The 21,741-nt window shown below is 32.6% G+C and overlaps 2 protein-coding genes and 1 non-coding gene across 4 annotated transcripts in view; all 3 read left to right on the forward strand.

Annotated features, from left to right (window-relative positions):
• LOC125863200 (uncharacterized) overlaps window positions 1-20,492 on the forward strand; it is a 42,468-nt gene extending 21,976 nt beyond the window's left edge. Inside the window, exons 4-5 of one of the 2 annotated variants that reach the window (XM_049543370.1) lie at window positions 10,682-10,755; window positions 19,982-20,492. In XM_049543370.1, the coding sequence (XP_049399327.1) occupies window positions 10,682-10,755; window positions 19,982-20,260 (353 nt within the window). In that variant the 3' untranslated portion in view covers window positions 20,261-20,492. Of the gene's footprint in view, window positions 1-10,525; window positions 10,756-19,981 lie in introns of both variants that reach the window. The other variant, XM_049543371.1, reaches the window with a different exon arrangement.
• LOC125863199 (uncharacterized) lies at window positions 5,007-7,019 on the forward strand. Its single transcript, XM_049543368.1, has 3 exons — window positions 5,007-5,441; window positions 5,515-5,747; window positions 6,516-7,019. Exons 1-3 carry the CDS (start codon window positions 5,138-5,140, stop codon window positions 6,792-6,794), a joined length of 816 nt encoding a protein of 271 aa, XP_049399325.1. The 5' UTR covers window positions 5,007-5,137; the 3' UTR covers window positions 6,795-7,019.
• TRNAA-UGC (transfer RNA alanine (anticodon UGC)) lies at window positions 18,893-18,965 on the forward strand. The gene has a single exon. It is a non-coding gene; the product is annotated as a tRNA-Ala (tRNA).
• Window positions 20,493-21,741: the final 1,249 nt, after the last annotated feature.

Raw genomic sequence — 21,741 nt, forward strand, 5'->3', positions numbered from 1 at the left:
ATCCTAGGTCCGGTGTTCGCGTCTCGGGGGTAGCTCGGGGCATGACAACACTCTATGATGATATTATAAGTGGGGATTCTTAACTAATAAAAAATCATAAAAGCCCGGGAGAAAGTTGAGTTATCAACCTCAAACTTCCTTTTACAAATGTATGAACTAAAAGAGATAGATTGACCATCTAAAGAAACTTGAAGTATGTTTCTCTTGTCTTCTTCTTCAAATCTGTGCAATAACACTTGTTAGTGCTTCACTTCTTGGCTTTATTGGATAGTTGTTGACACTATCATATGATTTTGTTTCGCCAGTCGCATCGGTAGATGCATTGGAACAAACTCCTCAGTCACTTTACCATCCCAACTATGCTTTCTTCCATGCTTCGTAATATGCAGCACAAGCAAAAATAATATTGGACAAACTTATTCGTGTTTAAAATTTAGTTACATCACAAAAATGATTTCAAAGACAAGCCTAGTAAAAAGAGCCATATATCAAAATAATTTCGATGGTACATATATTATAGGGAAAATAATTGTTCTAGTCCCTGTGTTACTGTTTTATTTTGGTTTTGATTCCTGTGATATCTTACTTCCCAAGTTTAACCTTTAATTAATTATAATCAACTATTTTAGTCCTTCTACTAACGGTGATAACCAATACAAACAGATTTGTTATTTCTGTCAAGGGCAATTATGCTACTTCACATATATATTAATAGTTGAAAAAAAATCAGATTCACGTGACAAACACATTTCGGAAGAAATTGTTCTGTCCAAAGTAAAGTGTTAGAATTGTAAAAGTTAAGTGTTTTTAATATTACTTTGTAAAGTTCTTTCTCTCTCCATCTTTTTGTAGAATATTTTCACTTTATTTAAGAATCTATGTTTAGTTATGAAAATCTAAAATTCAACTTCAAATTTGATAAACTAACTTATAATCTACTTTTCAACTCATTTTTCATTTTTAGAAATCCTATTCAAGTACAGTTCAACATGAACATTACTCCACCTATTTTGGCAAGAATTATAATCAAACAAAACTTAATTATTTCTTGGATCTAAAGTAGGGGTGTACAAAATCGAACCGAAAACCGAATCAAACCGCAAATCGAGTCAAACCGAATAAAAAACCCGACTAGTGGTTTGGTTTGACTTGGTTTGGTATTGGAAAAAAAACTCGACTATATTTGGATTGTTTGGTTTTAACTAAAAAAAACCAACCCAACATTATATATGTAATTTTAAAATTTTATTTGATACATAAAAATATTTACATAGATATAATTTTAAAATATTTCTTATACTATTTCATAATTTATATCTTTTAATATATTATTTCAAGTTTAAAACTTAGAATTCGGAATGGTCCAATAAAGATTATAGTTCATTGTCACGCCCCGAGCTTACTCCCTGGACGTGGCCGGCACTCGGAGACCATCGTTGGCCCCATGCGGACCCTTGGCCTGGCTTACTTAACTCAACGGAATAAACTCATTACAATAGTTTAAATGATAACATCTTAGCCAAAATGGCAACTTATGTCTCAAAACAAAGTATCTGCAAATACATAGATGAGAGACTCAATACTAACTGTCTGACTGTCTATGAAGCCTCTATAATACTGAGATGGATGTTGAGATAGACCCTACAATATCCTAATAAAGAAAACTAGGAAAGCGAAATAAAAGAGTCCTCCGGAATGCAACGAGGCTCACCACTGACTCTGGAGTGCTCAACTGGCTCAACGGCGCGTTGGATGCTGATCCTGGTTACCTGTGTCTGCATCATAATAAGATGCAGGCCAACTGACATCAGTACATTGAATGTACGAGTATGCGAGTTGGAATGCTAAACCACAACTTAAGCTTGAAAGGAGTACAAATGAACACTTACCTTGGCTCTGTTTAACTCATGAACAACTGAACTCAATATAAAGCAATAAGACACATGCAATATATATAAAGCTTGTAAAACATTGTAAACAACTTAGTTCGTTAAATATAAAGCACTAACAAACTCAACTTTACTTAAATATAAAAGTAATATAACTTTTGTGGGAGATTCTCTAACCGACAACCACCACTATGAGCCTAAGTGGTGATACGACGTCTTGCCTACGCTGTCAGAATTGTCCTATACTTTGTCGTCATATAGAACGCTTAACTTAGTGGATCCACTAGTCTATGCTAAAAGCATCTTAACGAGTCATCTAAAAAGTATGATCATTTACTACCCATGATGGCTACATGGTTTATGGAGACTTGAGTTAATATGAACTCGCATCCCCATATCGGTGCTTAATACTACTTCCAAAATATACTTAGCTCATATGTTTGTAAAAATAAAACTCTTTCTTTGAATTGAGATAATTACTCAAAACTTAGCTTAAAAGCTCTCTTGGAATCGATGTTCCCTTTTTTGCTCAAATGTGAAAACATTTATAAACTCTTTGGGAATATTAAGTCCCCTTATAGCTTTTTGAGAAATGAACTAAACTCTTTACTCTTTGCTTAACTTGAAACTAGAGCCTAAAAACGAAGTTAAAACGGTTGTTAAAGACTCTTGAAAACTTTAAGAAACTTTGCTTTGACTTGTTTCTTAACTTCTAAACTTGACTCTTAACTTCTTTGACTTTGATCTTAACTTTCCTTGAATTGAATTATGGATTCAAGGTTCATGATCTCATGTTTATGGATGATTTCATGATGTTTAGATGTACCTTAGAGTGTTGGATTCAACTAGAAAACGTAGGTACATCGATTAGAAACTAATACGAAAAGATGGGGGAAGAATGGGGTGAACTGGCATCCTTGGCGCTCTGAGAGGCTTGGGGTGCCAGGCCCTAAACTTCAGAGAAGTCTGTGGGGCACTTTGGCTGGCGCAGTGCCCCAAGGCCAAAACTTCAGAGGCTGCTTTGGGGCGCGCTGGCTGGCGCGGCGCCTCAGCCCCATTACCCAGGTGTTCTCGATTTTTCTTCTCCGTTTTTCATCTCTAAGCCCTCCAATCTTCCCTAGTTCCTTCTCCAAACACTTAGGATCAATTGAAACCTCAATACACAATCAATCTAACTCGAAAACAGCCCGGAAACATAAATCAACTCAACTCCCAAGCATCAACAATTCAACCAACAAGAACTTAACGAATTTCAACAAAGTTCTTCAAGAACTCCCTAACTTTTCATTCAATCAACAACCATTCTCTGAATGGAAATAAGATGAGAGTGTGGGTGAACTAGCCCAACATGAATATATCTCACATACCTTAATAGGGATCACCCCCGACGAATTTCACTTGCAAGCTTGGATGATCTTGACAAATTCTTGCCTTTTTCTCCCTTTCTTTCTTCTTTTCTCTCTTCTCCAAGCCCTAAGCGTATTTTCTCAATTCTCCAAACTGACTAAGTCATGTTTTTACCCCAATAAATCCCTAAAATCAAATTAGGAAATTAATTAGAGAAAAGACTACTTTGCCCTTCCCTAAATCCGGTTTGGGACTTTCCTCAATCCAACTGCCCAACTTTCGAAAGACATATCTCACTCATATGATGTTGAAATCATGCAATCTCAGCGGCGTTGGAAAGATATCTCCAAGGTCTTTCCAACCATATCAAGATCTGCTCCTAAATCCTCCTGAGCTAGGAGTTATGGCCGTTTGAAAATGGCCAAAACTCACTTTCTAAACTTAGACAAAATTTCCAGATTTCCTTATTCTTTCCAAAAATCAATATTTTCATATTTTAAACTCTTTATAGTCATTTCTAGGTGCGGGATGTTACATTCATAGATGTTGATAATTATAATAAAACCTAAATCAAAATCAAATTAATACTAATACAAAAAGAAAATCATTCAACACTAAGAATGACAATAATATTGAATATTTGTTCTTTAGTTTTACATTGGTTTAGACAATTAAAATACATAATCTAATTTTAATTTTCCTTAAATATTTAGTAATGTAATTATACTTATTAAACTTATTTTAGCATGATTTAGTACTTCTAAATTATGATCATTTTCATTATGACTTTGCAATATTTATTTTATATGATGATTTCATTATTATTTTTTATTGAATATTTTATTGGCATCACTCATCTCATATTTTGTGTTATTTTCTTAAGAAACACCTTAGATAATTGTATTTTGGTTGGACTAAAGAAAATATTTGGAGTACAAGTTAATTATATGTTTGTATGCAAACTTTACCGGAAAAATTCAAAAATCTAAAGAAAAAAACTGAGGTTTATTAGATTGGTTTGATTTATAAATTTAAAAATTCGACACAATGATTTGGTTTGGTATTTGAAAAACCCGAATCAACCCGAGGTTGAAAAACCCGAAAAAATCCAAATTTTATTAGTTTGGTTTGATTTATAAATTTAAAAATTTTACACAAATGATTTGATTTAATATTTGAAAAATCCAAATCAACTCGATCATGTACACCCCTAATCTAAAGGCTCTGACTATATCAAAAGGCCAATACCAATTATTATATATACCCTACCGTGTAATTTTTATTTAACTTATATATAAGCAAACGTGATGATGACCTGTTTTTCTTTATTTAATAGATTGCTTGAATTATTAGTCCCCTCTAATATATTATCCTCTTCTTAGCCATTATTGCCTACAAAGTTTTAAAAAATCAGTTTCTTTAACAAATAATTGGAAACACTTTCGAGAATTTTAAATGTATTTCACTAATATTATAAGATCGAAAGTGTATTTTGGTTCAGTTAGTCAAGTAAAGGGTCAGTGTCTTTAAGTATTTCATCCCTTTATTTTTATTTGTTCACTATATTAAAAGCATATGCTTATTTTTACTTGTTTAAATTAAAAAATAAAGAGATAATTTATCACTTTGTTATTAATTTGTCATTATTATTAACTTATATAAATTCATTTAATTTTCTAAAATATTGAATTTATTATATTCAAATGCTGATATAATAATAGTGACATTTTATTTTCTATTTATTATATATCCATGAGGTGTGTCGTGTGTGTGCAATAAAAATCTATCCCACTAGCTATTTTCTTGAGTATTTAAATCTCAAAATTACATTATAAGTACTCGATGTCTCGATCTGTGCATTATTACATTATTGGTTGCATATACACCAAAGTATATTAAAAATGGAGCCATGGAAAGACTTTAGCGGAAAAGTAGTGATGGTGACCGGTGCATCGTCAGGAATCGGGTTAGAGTTCTGTCTCGACTTGGCCAAAGCCGGTTGCAACATCATTGCTGCTGCTCGTCGTGTTGACAGACTAAAATCTCTATGCAACCAAATTAATAGTAATTCAAAGGGACCTCCGCGTGCAATCGCGATCCAACTTGATGTTACAGCTGACGGTGCTATAATTGAGTCCGCTGTACAAATAGCTTGGGATGCATTTGGACGTATTGATGCCTTGGTTAACAATGCCGGCATTTCAGGTAATCTATAATTGAGTAAACATTTGAGGTATACGATAAGAAATTTTAATTTTTAAGTATGTAATGTGTATAGGTAATGTGCACTCTTCACTAGAATTGCCAGAGAAGGAGTGGGACAATGTCTTTAACACGAGCCTAAAAGGGGCATGGTTGGTGTCTAAATATGTATGTAGACGTATGCGAGATGCTAAACAGGATGGAGGTTCTGTTATTAATATCTCTTCAGTGGCTGGTTTGAATCGGGAAGTATTCATAGGGATGCTTGCTTACGCTTCTTCAAAAATGGCTCTTGACATGCTCACTAAGGTACCTACTTACAAAAAAGAATTCAAAATCTCTTTTATAAAAGTATCTAATTTTTCTTATTTCATTTTTCCCCCTCAAATACTAATTTAGATATTATTTTATCTTTTTAAAAAAATAATTCTACCCTTCTCACCTAACCTTCCGCTTCCATTTTTTCTCATTTTGTGTTAGATATATACATATCGAAAATATTTTTTACTTGCCGTGGCAAGACTTTTTTAATTAATTTATTTATTTATGTTATATTCGGTGCACTAGTAGAATTTTTTTTTCTAAAAATATATGTACGTACATATCTAACACAAAATGAGAAAAATATAAAAAAAATAAAAATTAGGAGTGGAGGGATTTTTTTTTTTGTGGGGGAGGGGGNGAATGAGTCGGTGGTTTTTTTTTTTCTTTTGGGGGGAGGGTGCAGTATGGATTTTTTTTTTGGGGGGGAGGGAGGTGGTAGAGTGGGGTAAGAAAAATAATTTAAAATTTTATTTTTAAATATTTAATATTAATAGTTTACTATTTAATTTTTATTAAGGTGAAATATTTTATTTATGTGGAATGTGGAGTGTCAAAGTTTTTTCAAATAAAAGAGAGTTCATTACACACACCATTTATGTGTGTTTCTCAAACTAAAAAGTGATAGTTTAGGTATGAAACTCATACTCTCAATAGTTTAGATATGAAACTAAAAAGTTTAGGTATAAAACTAAAAAAAAGGATAGTTTAGATGTGTTTTTGACACTTACCTCAATATATATTAATGAATGATAGATTATGGCGGTTGAATTGGGAGTAGACAAGATCAGAGTGAATTCAATAGCCCCAGGATATTTCAAATCAGAGATAACAGGGAGCCTTATGGAAAAGAAATGGTTCGATAATTATACTAGGAGAACCGTTCCTCTAAGAACATTGGGAACGATAGATCCAGCTTTAACATCAATGGTGAGGTACTTAATCCACGATTCTTCTGAATATGTTTCGGGTAATGTCTTCATCGTTGATGCTGGAACTTCCTTACCAGGTGTCCCCATTTTCTCATCACTCTAATCATAAAGGTGGATTCTTCATTTGAAGTTTATAGATTCTCATAACGATCTCAGGTTGATATAAAATATTGATTGAATTCATAAAAAATATACACGCATATATAATGGTGTATCTACTTATGTTGGAGATAAATGTCAATAAGGGTTTATTTTGCCTTTGATGTGATAAGCCCACTGAGAAGTTATTGTATTATTGCAAAGTATATCTAATATGCGAAATGATTTGGGAGATTTTTATATTTGGCTTGAATTATAATTTGTACTTTTCTACTTACAATTTTATCTAATGAGCGCTCAAATTTGATGAAACTCAACTTTTTAAACCACTTTAACGTAAAGTAACTCTCAATCACATTGACGTTGCAGTTCGTGTCACATAAAATTTGCAATCACTTCAAAATCCAAAACAAAAATTGAATTTGTTTTAGGAAAGGGTTAATTTTTTTAGGAGCTAAAAATTTGGAAGAACAAAAAATTGAAAGGGCAATCAGTTCAAAATCCAATAATTTTCACTTATCAAGCAATTGATTTTACAAAGAAAGAATAAATATTATCTATTAGTCAAATATTTTTTTGGCAATAAGTCTATTTTGGATTTTTTCTAAAATAGATTGAAAATAGCAACAAAAGATGGAGAACTTTTCTTAGGTCATTTCGTCTTCCTTTTATTTTTTTTAGCAAATTTATACCACTAGACAGTGATCTAGTGGCTTTTTTTTATTAATAATAAACAGAAAAAAAAATTCTCAATAGGACTAAGTACAAGTAAGGAAGGCTAGGTCTTATCTTATCAATCCTAATGTGATATCTATCCTCTACTAATTAACAATCATGAAGAAAATACGAGCTAGAGAGAACTAAATATTCTATGATTATCATAAAGTTTATAATATACTCTATGATGATATTACAAGTGAGGATTCTTAAGTAATAAAAAATTATAAAAGCCAATGAGAAAGTTGAGTTATCAACCTCAAACTTCCTTTTACAAATGTATGAACTAAAAGAGATAGATTGACCATCTAAAGAAACTTGAAACTTGAAGTATGTTTCTCTTGTCTTATTCTTCAAATCTGTCCAATAACACTTGATAGTCCTTCACTTCTTGGCTATATTGGATAGTTGTTGACACTATCATATGATTCTGTTTCGCCAGTCGCATCGATAGGTGTTTTGGAAAAACTCCTCAGTCACTTTACCATCCTAACTATGCTTTCTTCCATGCTTCGTAATATGCAGCACAAGCAAAAATAATATTGGACAAATTTATTTGTGTTTAAAAATTAGTTACATCACAAAAATGATTTCAAGACAAGCCTAGTAAAAAGAGCCATATATCAAAGTAATTTCGATGGTACATATATTATAGGGAAAATAATTGTTTTAGTCCCTGTGTTATTGGCTTATTTTGGTTTTGATTCCTCTGATATCTTACTTCCCAGGTTTAACCTTTAATTAATTGTAATCAATTATTTTAGTCCTTCTACTAACGGTGATAACCAATACAAACAGATTTGTTATTTCTGTCAAGGGCAATTATGCTACTTCACATAATATTATATTACTATAGTTAAAAAAAAAACAGATTCACGTGACAATCAATTGTTCTGTCCAAAGTAAAGTGTTGAATTGTAAAAGTTAAGTGTTTATAATATTACTTTTGTAAAGCTCTTTCTCTCTCCATATCTTTGTAGATTTTTTTCACTTTATTTAAGAATCTATGTTTAGTTATGAAAATCTAAAGTTCTAACGTCAAATTATATTTGAAATTTGATGAGCAACTTATAATCTACTTTTCAACTCATTTTTCATTTTTAGAAATCCAGTTTAAGTACAGTTCAACATGAACATTATTCCACCTATCTTGGCAAGAATTATAATCAAACGTAACTTAATTATTTCTTGGACCTAAAGGCTCTGACTATATCAAAAGGCCAATACCAATTATTATAGGAAAAGTTATTTAACTACACACAATTTATTATTATATTTTCTTATTGTTCTTATTATTTTGAAAAATATCAAAAATTCCTTCTTTTCCTCCCATCATCCCCTTTTCCGGATACATTAATTTGAAATCTCATATCCATATTTTCCTTTCTTTTTTCACGCCACTAATCTATTCATAATTACATCAATTAATCTATTTTTGAATTTCAAATCTTTTCTATTTTCAATTAATCATTTCAAATTATTCAAGAGGTAGATTTCTTTCTAGCACTTCAATTTCCAATTTTTTTTTCATCTTAAAAAATAAAAATAAAATTACCTCTGCCCCTTGCCCCATTGAAATCTTATTGAACCTTTGCAATTTTAGTTAATCATATCGTCGTTGAAAATTTTTCTTGAAAAATATTTAATTTCTTTTAATGTATCTACTGTTGAAAAACGTCCAAAAAAAAAGAAGAAAAAAGTTGGATCTGCCATTGCACGGCCATCACTATTAAAGATACATGTTTTTAATGTATCTCATTTATTTTGAGCCTTAAATTAGTCTTTGTTAGTGTTATCATTGATCTGATACATCACTGCTACAATAACATTTGTTTTATGCAATGTATCATATTCATATTTAAGATATTGATACATAACTCTACTATTATTGAATCTTCGATTAATGTTTATCATGTTCAATATAAATGTACTTGATACATAAACTTTGTGTTATGTATTACACACAAACGTGATAGTTAACATATATATAAGCAAACGTGATGATGACCTGTTTTTCTTTATTTAATATATTGCGTGAATTATTAGCCCCCTCTAATATATAATCCTCTTCTTAGCCATTATTGCCTACAAAGTTTCAAAAAATCATTTTCTTTAACAAAGAATTGGAAAAACTTTTAAATTTGATGAGAATTTTAAGTGTATTTCACTAATATTATAAGATCGAAAGTGTATTTTGGTTCAGTTAATCAAATAAAGGGTGTTTTTAAGTATTTCATCCCTTTATTTTTATTTGTTCACGGTATTAAAAATAGATATTCATTTTTACTTGTTTAAATTGAAAAATGAAGAGATAACTTATCATTTAGTTATTAATTAGCCATTATTATTAACTTATATAAAGTCATTTAATTTTCTAAAATATTGAATTTATTATATTCAAATGCTGATACAATAATATTGACATTTTATTTTCTATTTATTATATATCCATGAGGTGTGTCATGTGTGTGCAATAAACATCTATCCCACTAGCTATTTTCTTGACTATTTAAATCTCAAAATTACGTTATAAGTACTCGATGTCTCGATCTGTGCATTATTACATTATTGGTTGCATATACACCAAAGTATATTAAAAATGGAGCCATGGAAAGACCTTAGCGGAAAAGTAGTGATGGTGACCGGTGCATCGTCAGGAATCGGGCTAGAGTTCTGTCTCGACTTGGCCAAATCCGGTTGCAAAATCATTGCTGCTGCTCGTCGTGTCGAGAGACTGAAATCTCTATGTGACCAAATTAATAGTAATTCAGAGGGACCTCAATGTGCAATCGCGGTCCAACTTGATGTTACTGCTGATGGTGCTACTATTGAGTCTGCGGTACAAATAGCTTGGGACACCTTTGGACGTATCGATGTCTTAGTTAACAATGCAGGAGTTACAGGTTATTATTATTTTTATCTAATTGAGTATACATTGTTACATGTTGTGGTACGTTCAAGAAATTTTAATTTTTGAGTATGTAAAATTAGTTGCTTAATTTGATTATTGTTGTATAGGTAAGCACTCTTCATTGGAATTGTCAGAGGAGGAGTGGGACAATATGTTTAACACGAACCTAAAGGGAGCATGGTTGGTGTCCAAATATGTATGTAGACATATGCGCGATGCTAAACAGGGCGGAGGGTCTGTTATTAATATATCTTCCATGGCAGGTTTGAATAGGGTAGTATACATAGGGACATTTGGTTACGCTTCTTCAAAGATGGCTCTTGACATGATTACTAAGGTACGTACTTGTTGAGGAATTGACAACTTGCATAGCAGTGCATTGAAGATAGTTGTTGTTACATTGCCTTTTATATTGTTTGTTAATTAGTTACTTAACAGAATCAGTTAGTTAGCTAAACAACCTGAACTCATAGTTTGTTAGCTTTGATTATTTGTGTATAAATATCCCAGTGTACAGATGTAAACAATCAATCGAAAATATTTGAGATAGCCATCTAGAATCTTCTCTGTAATTCTTCATCTCTTCAAACAGTTTTCTACAGATTTCATGGTAGATCTCAATTTTTAACATGGTATCAGAGCATTAAGGAGTAAATCTAGGGATTTCCTTCGCGGATTGACTGGAGATCGAGAGATTTCTCTTTGTTGTTTGTATAATTGCTTGATTTTGCTTGATTTTGTTCCAAATCCACTGTCACGATGGATGTTGATGGAGCTGCCATTGATGCTCAAATTCGAACTCATGTCCTTGATTCTCTTCGATCCAAGGATGCATTTGGAATTGACTATCATCACCCTCTGTTTTTGCACGCATCTGATGCTCCCAGTTCAATGTCTATTGGCATGCCTCTGCTTGGCATGGAGAATTACTCACTCTGGTGTGAAGCTATGCATCTGTCTCTACTCACTCGAAATAAATTTGGATTTGTGGATTGATCTATTACATGTGATACTTTTGGTAAGGACTATGAGTTGCTTTGGGATCGTTGTAATACCGTAGTCAAATCGTGGATCATGCACAATGTAAGCCGCGATCTAATCAATGGAGTACTGTTTCGATCGAGTGCTCATGCGATTTGGGAAGATTTACGAGAGAGGTTTGACAAGGTTACAGCATCTCGTATGTTCTCATTGCATAGGTCAATTTTTACATTGGGACAAGGAACTCTCTCGATTTCTGCATATTACTCCAAGCTGAAGGACCTATGGGATGAATATGACTCATTAATGCCTCCTCCGTGTTGTGATTGTGTTAAATCTAAGGATTATGCTGCACATCTCCAATACCAAAGGCTTTTACAATTTCTTATGGGACTTAACGATGGCTATGCTCATGCTAGGAGCCAGATTTTGATGAAATCTCATATTCCCAATGTCAACCAAGCTTATGCTATGGTGCTGCAGGATGAAACTCAGAAAATATCTGCTGGAAATGGTGGAATGGATCCTACTGCCTTATTCACAGCTAGAGGTTCAGGTTTTAAGCCTAAGAAATCTGGTTTGGAATGTGAATTTTGTCACGCGAAAGGACATAACAAAACTCAGTGTTTCAAACTGATGAAATACAGTCATTGTCAACTAGCTGGCCACCTGAAAGAGAATTGTTACAGGTTGATAGGGTACCCTACTGACTTCAAGTCCAAACGCAGAGACACTACTGCTACTAGCAACATGGTGCATGCAGATGGGAATCCAACACCTGATCTAACACCACCATTGAATCCCCATACTGCTCCTGTGACTGTTCCTGTGTTCACCCCTGAACAATATGCTCAGATTTTAGGGATGTTGAACAAGGAAATGGCTGGTCATCAGGCTAGTGCTCACATGGCAGGTACATCTCTTCTTGCTTCTAATGCTAATCCTAGTTGGATTGTTGACACAGGGGCCACTAATCATATGGTTGGAGATTCACATTTACTGATTGACCATACTAAAGTAGGCAACACAGGGAAAGTGCAGCTGCCTAATGGAGAATCTACTGAGATTACACATATAGGAAACAGTCATCTAGTAGGAGGTGATGTTCTCAAAGATGTGTTGTGTGTTCCCACTTTTAAATTCAACCTTCTCTCTGTGTCTAAGGCTACAAAACAGCTGAATTGTTGTGCTTCGTTTTATCTTGACTTCTGCACATTTCAGGACCTCTCCGATGGGAGGGTGAAAATGATTGGTAGAGAACATGGAGGACTCTACTGGTTGAGGGAACACCATAGCAATGGTCATTCACTTACAGGTCACTCTTTAATGGCAAAAGAGGTACCAGATTCAGAACTTTGGCATAAGAGGATGGGGCATGTACCTCTACCAGTTTTGAAGAAAATTCCTACTCTTATCAATAATTGTAGTAATGTTTTAGGCCATTGTGATATCTGCCCTATGGCCAGGCAATCGAGACTTCCTTTTAAGCATAGTTCTACTAGATCTACTACTTGTTTTGAATTGATTCATTTAGATGTTTGGGGACCTTACAAGGTCACTACATACAATGGCATGAACTACTTCCTCACTTTAGTAGATAATTACTCTAGATGGACATGGATTTTTTTACTAAGAGTGAAATCTGATGTTTCAAGTGTTCTTAAAACATTCATTGCTATGGTTCTAAATCAATTTGAACAGCATATCAAAGTTTTTCGATCTGACAATGGATCAGAATTTTTCAATACTGCTTGTAGTGATTTGTTCAGAAGTCATGGAATTTTGCACCAAAGTTCCTGTCCATACACTCCACAACAGAATGGAGTGGTGGAAAGGAGGCACAAGCACATCCTGGAAACAGCCAGGGCAATCAAGTTTTAGGGAAATTTACCATCCAAGTTTTGGGGTTGTTGTGTTGAGGCTGCTGCATACATCATCAATAGAGTACCATCTACTGTTCTTCAAGATAGATCACCCTTTGAATTATTGTATGGTAGAGCACCTTCCTTGCATCACTTGAGAGTTATTGGTTGCTTGTGTTATGTTTCAGTATTACCCAGGCAAGATAAGTTCAGTTACAGGGTTGCTAAATGTGTTCTGGTTGGTTATGGTTTGTATCAAAAGGGTTATAAGGTGTTTGATCTTGATAAGAGACAAGTTTTTGTCAGCAGAGATGTGGTTTTTCATGAGACCATTTTTCCTTTCTATTCCCCTAATACAGTCCCTATGTCACAAATTATTGATCCTTTCTTAGACCTTGAATCCCCAACTTCAGTGATAGTCCATAAAATCATTATTTCTGCACCTGTCACAACTCAACTGCCTACCATTCCCATTCCAAGCTCTCCTGATTTTCTTTCTACTTCAATATCTTCTGACTGCTCACTTGAGCATAACACACACGCTGCTGAAAATTCATCCTCTGACCCTCTTCCTACACCACCTAGAAAATCCACCAGACAAACTAAACCCCCAATCTGGCTAAAGGATTTTGTTATGCCTCACAAGGGCACTCATTCTTCTAATCCTGCCTGCTTATATTCTATAGGCGATGTGGTGAACTATAACTCCTTGTCCAATTCATATCAAAGTTTTGTTTCTAAGTTTTCTGCTGACATAGAACCTAAATCATATGCCCAAGTTGCCAAAGATCCAAGATGGGTTGAAGCAATGGAATCCGAAATCAAGGCATTAGAGGATAATCATACATGGGATGTTATAGCTTTGCCTCATGGGAAGAAGGCAATTGGTTGTAAGTGGGTTTATAAAATCAAGTATTAAGCTAATGGTGAGGTTGAAAGGTTTAAAGCAAGGTTAGTTGCAAAGGGATATAGCCAACAAGAAGGAATTGATTATCAAGACACTTTTTCTCCGGTAGTAAAAATGATCACTGTAAGGGCAGTAATATCATTGGCAGCCACTAAGCACTAGCACATTCATCAAATGGATATGTATAATGCGTTCTTACAAGGTGATTTAGAAGAAGAAGTGTATATGACTATGCCTCCAGGTTTCTCTGCTCATAATCAGTCCACTCATGCCTGCAAATTACTTAAGTCTTTATATGGTCTCAAGCAAGCCTCCAGGCAGTGGAACTTGAAGTTAACCACAACTTTGCTCTCTTTTGGCTTTTCACANCAGGGCTGCTAAATGTGTTCTGGTTGGTTATGGTTTGTATCAAAAGGGTTATAAGGTGTTTGATCTTGATAAGAGGCAAGTTTTTGTCAGCAGAGATGTGGTTTTTCATGAGACCATTTTTCCTTTCTATTCCCCTAATACAGTCCCTATGTCACAAATTATTGATCCCTTCTTAGACCTTGAATCCCCAACTTCAGTGATAGTCCATAAAACCATTATTCCTGCACCCGTCACAACTCAACTGCCTACCATTCCCATTCCAAGCTCTCCTGATTTTCTTTCTACTTCAATATCTTTTGACTGCTCACTTGAGCATAACACACACGCTGCTAAAAATTCATCCTCTGACCCTCTTCCTACAGCACCCAGAAAATCCACCAGACAAACTAAACCCCCAATCTGGCTAAAGGATTTTGTTATGCNTAGCCCAGCCTTGGTCAACATTTTTTTTTTTGTTGATGTTTTAAGTTATGGGGCATCTTTTATTCGATTTGAGTAGTTGAGCGTTTACGAGACAAGCACAATTCATGATCTTTAAGTTCAAATAATCATTAAGGTTTTTTTCTTAGGTATTCTATAAACTCTAGCTTATATCTATAAAAAGAGATATATATTCTCCTTGAAGAGACTTCTCAAATATCCAATAAACTTTTTGATATTCACAGAGAGATCTTAGATCAAGAATCAAGATATAAGATATTGTCGCTTTGTAAGCCGAAGTGATCAAGAGACATTCTTCCTCAAGATCAACTCAATATATCAAAAAATTAAAGTATTGTCCGGCATTCTTAGAGATCAATTGTATCACAAGAAGGTGTACATCAGGGCCGTCTTAACCCCTAGGTCACTAAAGCCATTACTTGGGCCCCCATATATTTTAGGGGCCCCATTTTTTAAAAACAATTACTTATATATGTTATTTTTTTAAAAAAATTATATGTACTATGAGTGTTATTATTTATACTAAGGAAATTGCATATGAGATGAAAATAAACCTGAATTTCGTAAGGAACAATTTTATGAAAATATGAATAGCGAAATCACAAAGTTCCTTGAAGAGTCTTTTAGAGTTAATTGTTTTATATATGTAGAGTAGATCAAACTATTTTTTCACTTCAAAATAGATTTGAACCAATTGAAGCATATGGAAATATTTTTGATTATTTATTTAGTGGTAAAATATTGAGATCACTAGATGATGAGAATTTTAAAAAAATATTGTCTTAATGTTGAATTTTCTTTAACACGTAGTAGTTATTCTGATATTGACGGTTTAGATTTTTTTTTTGGAATTAAAAATGTTAAGGGAAATAATACAAGTAGAAGATAATGATCTAATGAAAATACTCAATCTAATAAAAAGACTTAATTCTTTTCCAAATACATTATTGAATAATGTTAACAGTTCATGTAACCGTTGCCTCAGCCGAAAGAAGTTTTTTCGAAATAAAAATTAGATTAAATATTCTTTAAGATCAACAATGTCTCAAGAGAGATTGAATGAATTAGCTAGATTATCATTTGAAATGGAATCATTAAAACAAATTGATTATAAAACAGTACCTAATGACTTCGCATCTAAAATAGCTAGAAAAATAGATTTTAAATAAAAGTATATATGATGAAAAAAATTAAATATAGGGTCCATCTCTTAAGTTTCGCTTTAGGCCCTCAATATTGTTGAGTCGGCTCTGGTGTACATCCTCCTACATTCTAGAAATACATTGCTAATGACTTTCAAATCACCGAATACAATTACAAGAGAAGCACCAAGAGATACACAAAATTGTACTCACAATCTTATAAATAAAAATAATTCTTTTTTACGCTTGCAAAAACTCCATAAGTGGTGAATATTGTTGAATCTTGAAGCTTTAAAATATATAAATATATTTCTTTTATAAATAAGCTCCATTTTGTTGAGGAATTGACAACTTGCATAGCAGTGCATTGAAGATAGTTGCTGTTACATTGCCTTTTATATTGTTTGTTAATTAGTTACTTAACAGAATCAGTTAGTTAGCTAAATAGTGTGAACTCATAGTTTGTTAGCTTTGATTATTTGTGTATAAATATCCCAGTGTACAGATGTAAACAATCAATCGAAATATCTGAGATAGCCATCTAGAATCTTCTCTGTAATTCTTCATATTTCTTCATCTCTTCAAACACTTTTCTATAGATTTCATGGTAGATCTCAATTTTTAACACGTTTTGAATGAGTATTGTTACGAAAGATCGAGTATATATTGCGGAAACTAAATATGAAATTCAAGGTGATTTTGTATAGTTTTTGAGGTGTTTTGGATTGATATGAAGCTTGGATTAAAGGAAGAAGACAAAGTCAGGTGTTGTATAATAGTGTATAATATTATATAGTATTGTATATAATATTATATATTTGAATGTATGATATTGTATATCATGTTTTTAAACATATATTGTTATAAAACCGTTTATGAAAGTTTTGTATATTATTGTATATTGAATGTATATCTTTTATATTATTGTATATCGAATTTCTTAAACATTGCCGTAAGAAAATAGTATCTATGCGACTAAAAGCATAGAAACTTGGCTATGTAAATAATGGGAAAAATATCTTCCTTATCGGTAATGGGATATAGTGTTTTGAGCTAAATATTTGTAATATATAAAACAGAGAAGGGTTTAAAATGCCCTTCAACTATTTAAATTGGTACAAAACTACCCTCCACCCAACTTTCAGCCCCCAAATACCCTGACGTCAACTTTTTGGCTCAAAAATACTCTCGATGTTAATCTTTTGACTCACATTTGCCCTTATTTTTAAGGGCAAATTACAGAAATCACATACTTTTAAGACAAAATTACAATCTATCTTTTAAAAGTTTATAATTACAGAAATCCCTCAAACGGATACAATAATATAAGCGCTGATACACTAATTTGATGCGCGAGATACAATAATATAAGTGTTGATACATTAATCTAATACGCGCGATACATTAATCTGATGCGCGAGATACAATAATATAAGCGCTGATACACTAATCTGATGCGCGAAAATGAGGGATTTTGGAGATTTGTAAAACTTATAGGGGATAATGGTAATAAGTAAACTAAAATGTGGGATTTCTATAATTTTTCCTATTTCTAATAGCTCCCTCAAAGTAAAATTATTAAATATTTATTTATTATGTTGTCTAATGTGATTGGTCCAAATTTAAACACTTCTCAAATAAATAATAAAAACATATTTTTGAAAATTTATATTTTTATAAAACCACATATGACTCATATTTTTGACATGATACACTTGAAAATAATATTAAAAAATAATTAGTTTCATGATATCTTCCTATTGGCCTATTTTAAATCAACACCCAATTTATTATAATCCAACTCATAAATGGGGATCCAACTAAAATCCATACTCACCCCGATTGATTGTCCATCTAAATTTTTTATTAATATTAATTTTCTCTCAATTATCCAAATATCTTGTCCATTTCCTTTTTTAGTCTCTTATTCTTTATTAGGATATCCACGACTCAAACTAGAAATGAACTCACATGTTCATATTTTTTTAATTTGTATTATTGTCATGGTGGAATCAGGGATGGATGTGGATATCAGAGAAATGATTACTTTTATTCTTTTATTTTGAATTTTGGATACACACAAAAGAAAAATGCATTATACGTACATATTTGCTTCATTAAATCATCTTTTATTGAACTAATTATTTCTATATGAATGTCATCGTTATTTTCCTTCTTTTTCTCCCTTTTTGTCATAAATTGAAAAAAATTAAAATGATGGACAAGATCCAATTAGAAAAAAAATGTAAGAGAGAGGAAGAGAAGGGGTGGGTGGGGGGGGGGGGGGGGAGTGTAGAGAGTAGAGGACTAATTTTTTTCTATTTTCAATTTACTATGAAATTTAAAATCAAGTCAACCATATGGGCTTATATATAAAGTAATTTCAAATTATTTTAATGGATAAGAGCCTAAAATGCTCTAAACTATGGGATTAGGTACAATATTGCCCTCCATCCACCTTATGTGTATGATCCGTTAGACATAAGGGTATTTTTGAGCCAAAAGGTTGACGTCAAGGATATTTGGGGGCCGAAGGTGGATGAAGGATAGTTTTGTACCAATTTAAATAGTTGAAGGGCATTTTAGGCCCTTCTCCATGTAAAAATTCGTATTTGGCGAGTGGCCAAATGTGTAACTTTTCCTTTTTTTCTTTCTTAAAGGGAATTAATATCAGAAATGTATACAGAACATATACAGAAAGCGTGGCCCAGTAAGATTCACCCGTGTAAAACCAACATTGAAATACAATATATCCGATTTGTCTAACAACTTGGGGATGTAGCTCAAATGGTAGAGCGCTCGCTTTGCATGCGAGAGGCACGGGGTTCGATCCCCCGCATCTCCATTTACACAATTATTTTAAATTAGTTTTTTTTATTTTTGTGTTTTTCTACATGAATTCAAATTAAATAAAAAAATGGATATTTGGACGATGAGCGGGAAAATAAAAAAAGTTAAGCACCCCCTCTTCTCGAAAATCTATATTTTATTTCTAAATTAGTTTTTTTAAATTTTTTTTGTGTTTTTCTACGTGAATTCAAATTAAATAAAAAAAAATGGATATTTGGACGATGAGCGGGAAAACAAAAAAACTTAAGCACCCCGTCTTCTCGAAAATCTATATTTTATTTCTAAACTTTCCATTGCATGCAACAACAGTCAACAAACGACATTTTCAAGTCTTTTTCTTGAATGATAACACTATATATAGGACATGTTTGCTAAAGAAAAGTTGTACTATCTAAGGTACTTGTCCTCTAATTATTCGAGTATGTTGAGTTGGTGAAACAACAACGTAACTCACTAATCCAGTTAAGTAAAAATTAAGATTTTTAGAGCCACCAAATTCAATAGCGTTATCAAGTTAATTTTCAATTGCTTTTGTCACAAGAAAATTGAGAAAATGAGTACAAAATAATGTCAAAATTTAACCATATTCGAAAGCTCATATTTTACCTTGTGTTCACTTCACCACATATGACATATCATCATTGTTAAATTGATTTCACCACATCTGATCGATATGGACTTTTTACAAATTAAATATGCTCTCTCACTTTCTTGCTTATAAGTATGCTTTACTTCGACCATTGTCATACCTTAGCATGTTATTCCTTTTGTTATCAAACGAAAATAAGTATATATACTTGAGGTGTCNGTGGCTTTCAAACTTTGTAAAACTCTTAGACTACGCATGACTTACAGAGAAGGATTCAGAATTTTAAGTGACTAGATAGTCATTACTCTCTCTATCTTATTTGTTTTTTTTTTTGACTATGCATTCAAACTTACATAAAAAGTGTTATAGGTAAGAAAAATTATATTTGCATTAAGTATTCAAATATATTTAATGAATGGCAGAATATGGCGATGGAATTGGGAGTAGACAAGATCAGAGTGAGCTCAATAGCACCAGGATATTTCAAATCAGAGATAACAGAGGGGCTTATGCAAAATAAATGGTTCAATAATGTTACTAGGAGAACTATTCCTCTAAGAACATCGGGAACGATTAATCCGGCTTTAACTTCAGTGGTGAAGTATTTAATCCACGATTCTTCCGAATATATTTCAGGCAATGTCTTCATCGTCGATGCTGGAACTACCTTACCAGGTGTCCCCATTTTCTCATCACTCTAGTCATAGAGACGGATCCTACCTTTGAAGTTTATGACTTCTTACAACGAATTAAATTTAATATATAATGCTGAATGAGTTCATAGCCAAATGTTTTTAGAGGAAAAATGATGTTGGTTTTGTCTCACTGTTCAATTGTGTCCAAGTGAAGTGTATCTTGATGCAGTTTAAATAAATTCATGCTTGTATAAAGTTTTACATATTTTGTTTTGGTTTATGATCTTTGTAAAAGTTTAAATTTTCAACCTATGTAGTGTATTGTTGTGGTCTCTATGGTTATTCAGAACCTCGAACAAATTGGATTACAAATATTATGCTTGAAATTTTCTCAAAAATATTTAAATTTTAAAAAAAATGATACAAGAAATAGGGCACCAGAACCTCAAGCTCTGAAAACTATATATATATATATATATATATCATGCTTACATGTATATATTTTAGGGGGGAAAGGTACGAGTACCCCCTAGACTATGACCGAAATCCCAAAGACACACCTTAACTAAACTAAGGTTCTATTACCTCCTAACCCTTTTTTTAAAAAAAATTTATGCACCTTTTTGGCTTACGTGGCATTCAAATATCTCGCACGCGCCTCAATTATGTGGAGTCACAGAGTGTGCCACGTAAGACAAACGGTGTACAAAATAACAAAAAAAATAAGTTCAAGGGGGTAATAGGACCTTAGTTTAGTTAAGGTGTGTCTCTGAGATTTCGGTCATAATCTAGGGGATAGTTGTGTCTTATCCCTATTTTAGGGGAAATTTCTCAAATAACCATTATAATAAACTTAATTAGGCTCCTTAGCTATAATTTGTATATTTACGTGTTGTAGCTATAGCTTACTCTTTTGTATAATTCACACCTCGTTGCATTATTCACGGGTACGTTTGTATAATTCACGTGTAGCTGTATAATTGAGTTATTTTCATCTGTATTTGTATAAATATAATTATATATGTTGGTAGACTTTTGTACTTATCTATTTTGTATAAGTAAAATATAGAAATATACTACTAGAATAACTATATACAATGACAGATTTATACAAATATGGGTACAACTGTAGATTTAAAATTGGATCTGTTTTTCGGAGTAATACAACAATTCTAGAATTATACAAATATAATAAAATTCGAAATAATGAATTTATAAAAACACAAACATCTAAATTCTAAACAATTATACAAATTATATTTGAGTACCGAGTCGTTGAGATCAATTTTCCGGAAATTACAATCGTCAAATTAATCTATTTTATTTTTGTGCAAATGTGTGTTTAGTAGACAACATTTCTCAAAGAATAGGTAGTAATTTTAAATCCATAAGGTATTGCGTTGATGATCCTCACAAAATTCACTGTTTTTGGAGGGCCAACACACACTCATCACGCCATTTTTGAAGAGTCCAAGCAACATAGGGACATACTATGCAGTTATGTTCCAATTTGTAGTCATGCATATTGTGTCCACAATCTTTTATTG

The sequence above is a fragment of the Solanum stenotomum genome, chromosome 4, assembly GCF_019186545.1.
Source record: "Solanum stenotomum isolate F172 chromosome 4, ASM1918654v1, whole genome shotgun sequence".
In the NCBI taxonomy this organism is placed as follows: domain Eukaryota; kingdom Viridiplantae; phylum Streptophyta; class Magnoliopsida; order Solanales; family Solanaceae; genus Solanum; species Solanum stenotomum.

Bases quoted from the DNA above. Each gene is read 5' to 3' on its own strand.
- LOC125863199 (XM_049543368.1), top strand. From the start codon at position 5,138: ATGGAGCCATGGAAAGACTTTAGCGGAAAAGTAGTGATGGTGACCGGT. The intron at 5,442-5,514 runs GTAATCTATAAT...TAATGTGTATAG, and splicing joins TAACAATGCCGGCATTTCAG to GTAATGTGCACTCTTCACTA. The intron at 5,748-6,515 runs GTACCTACTTAC...AATGAATGATAG, and splicing joins CTCTTGACATGCTCACTAAG to ATTATGGCGGTTGAATTGGG.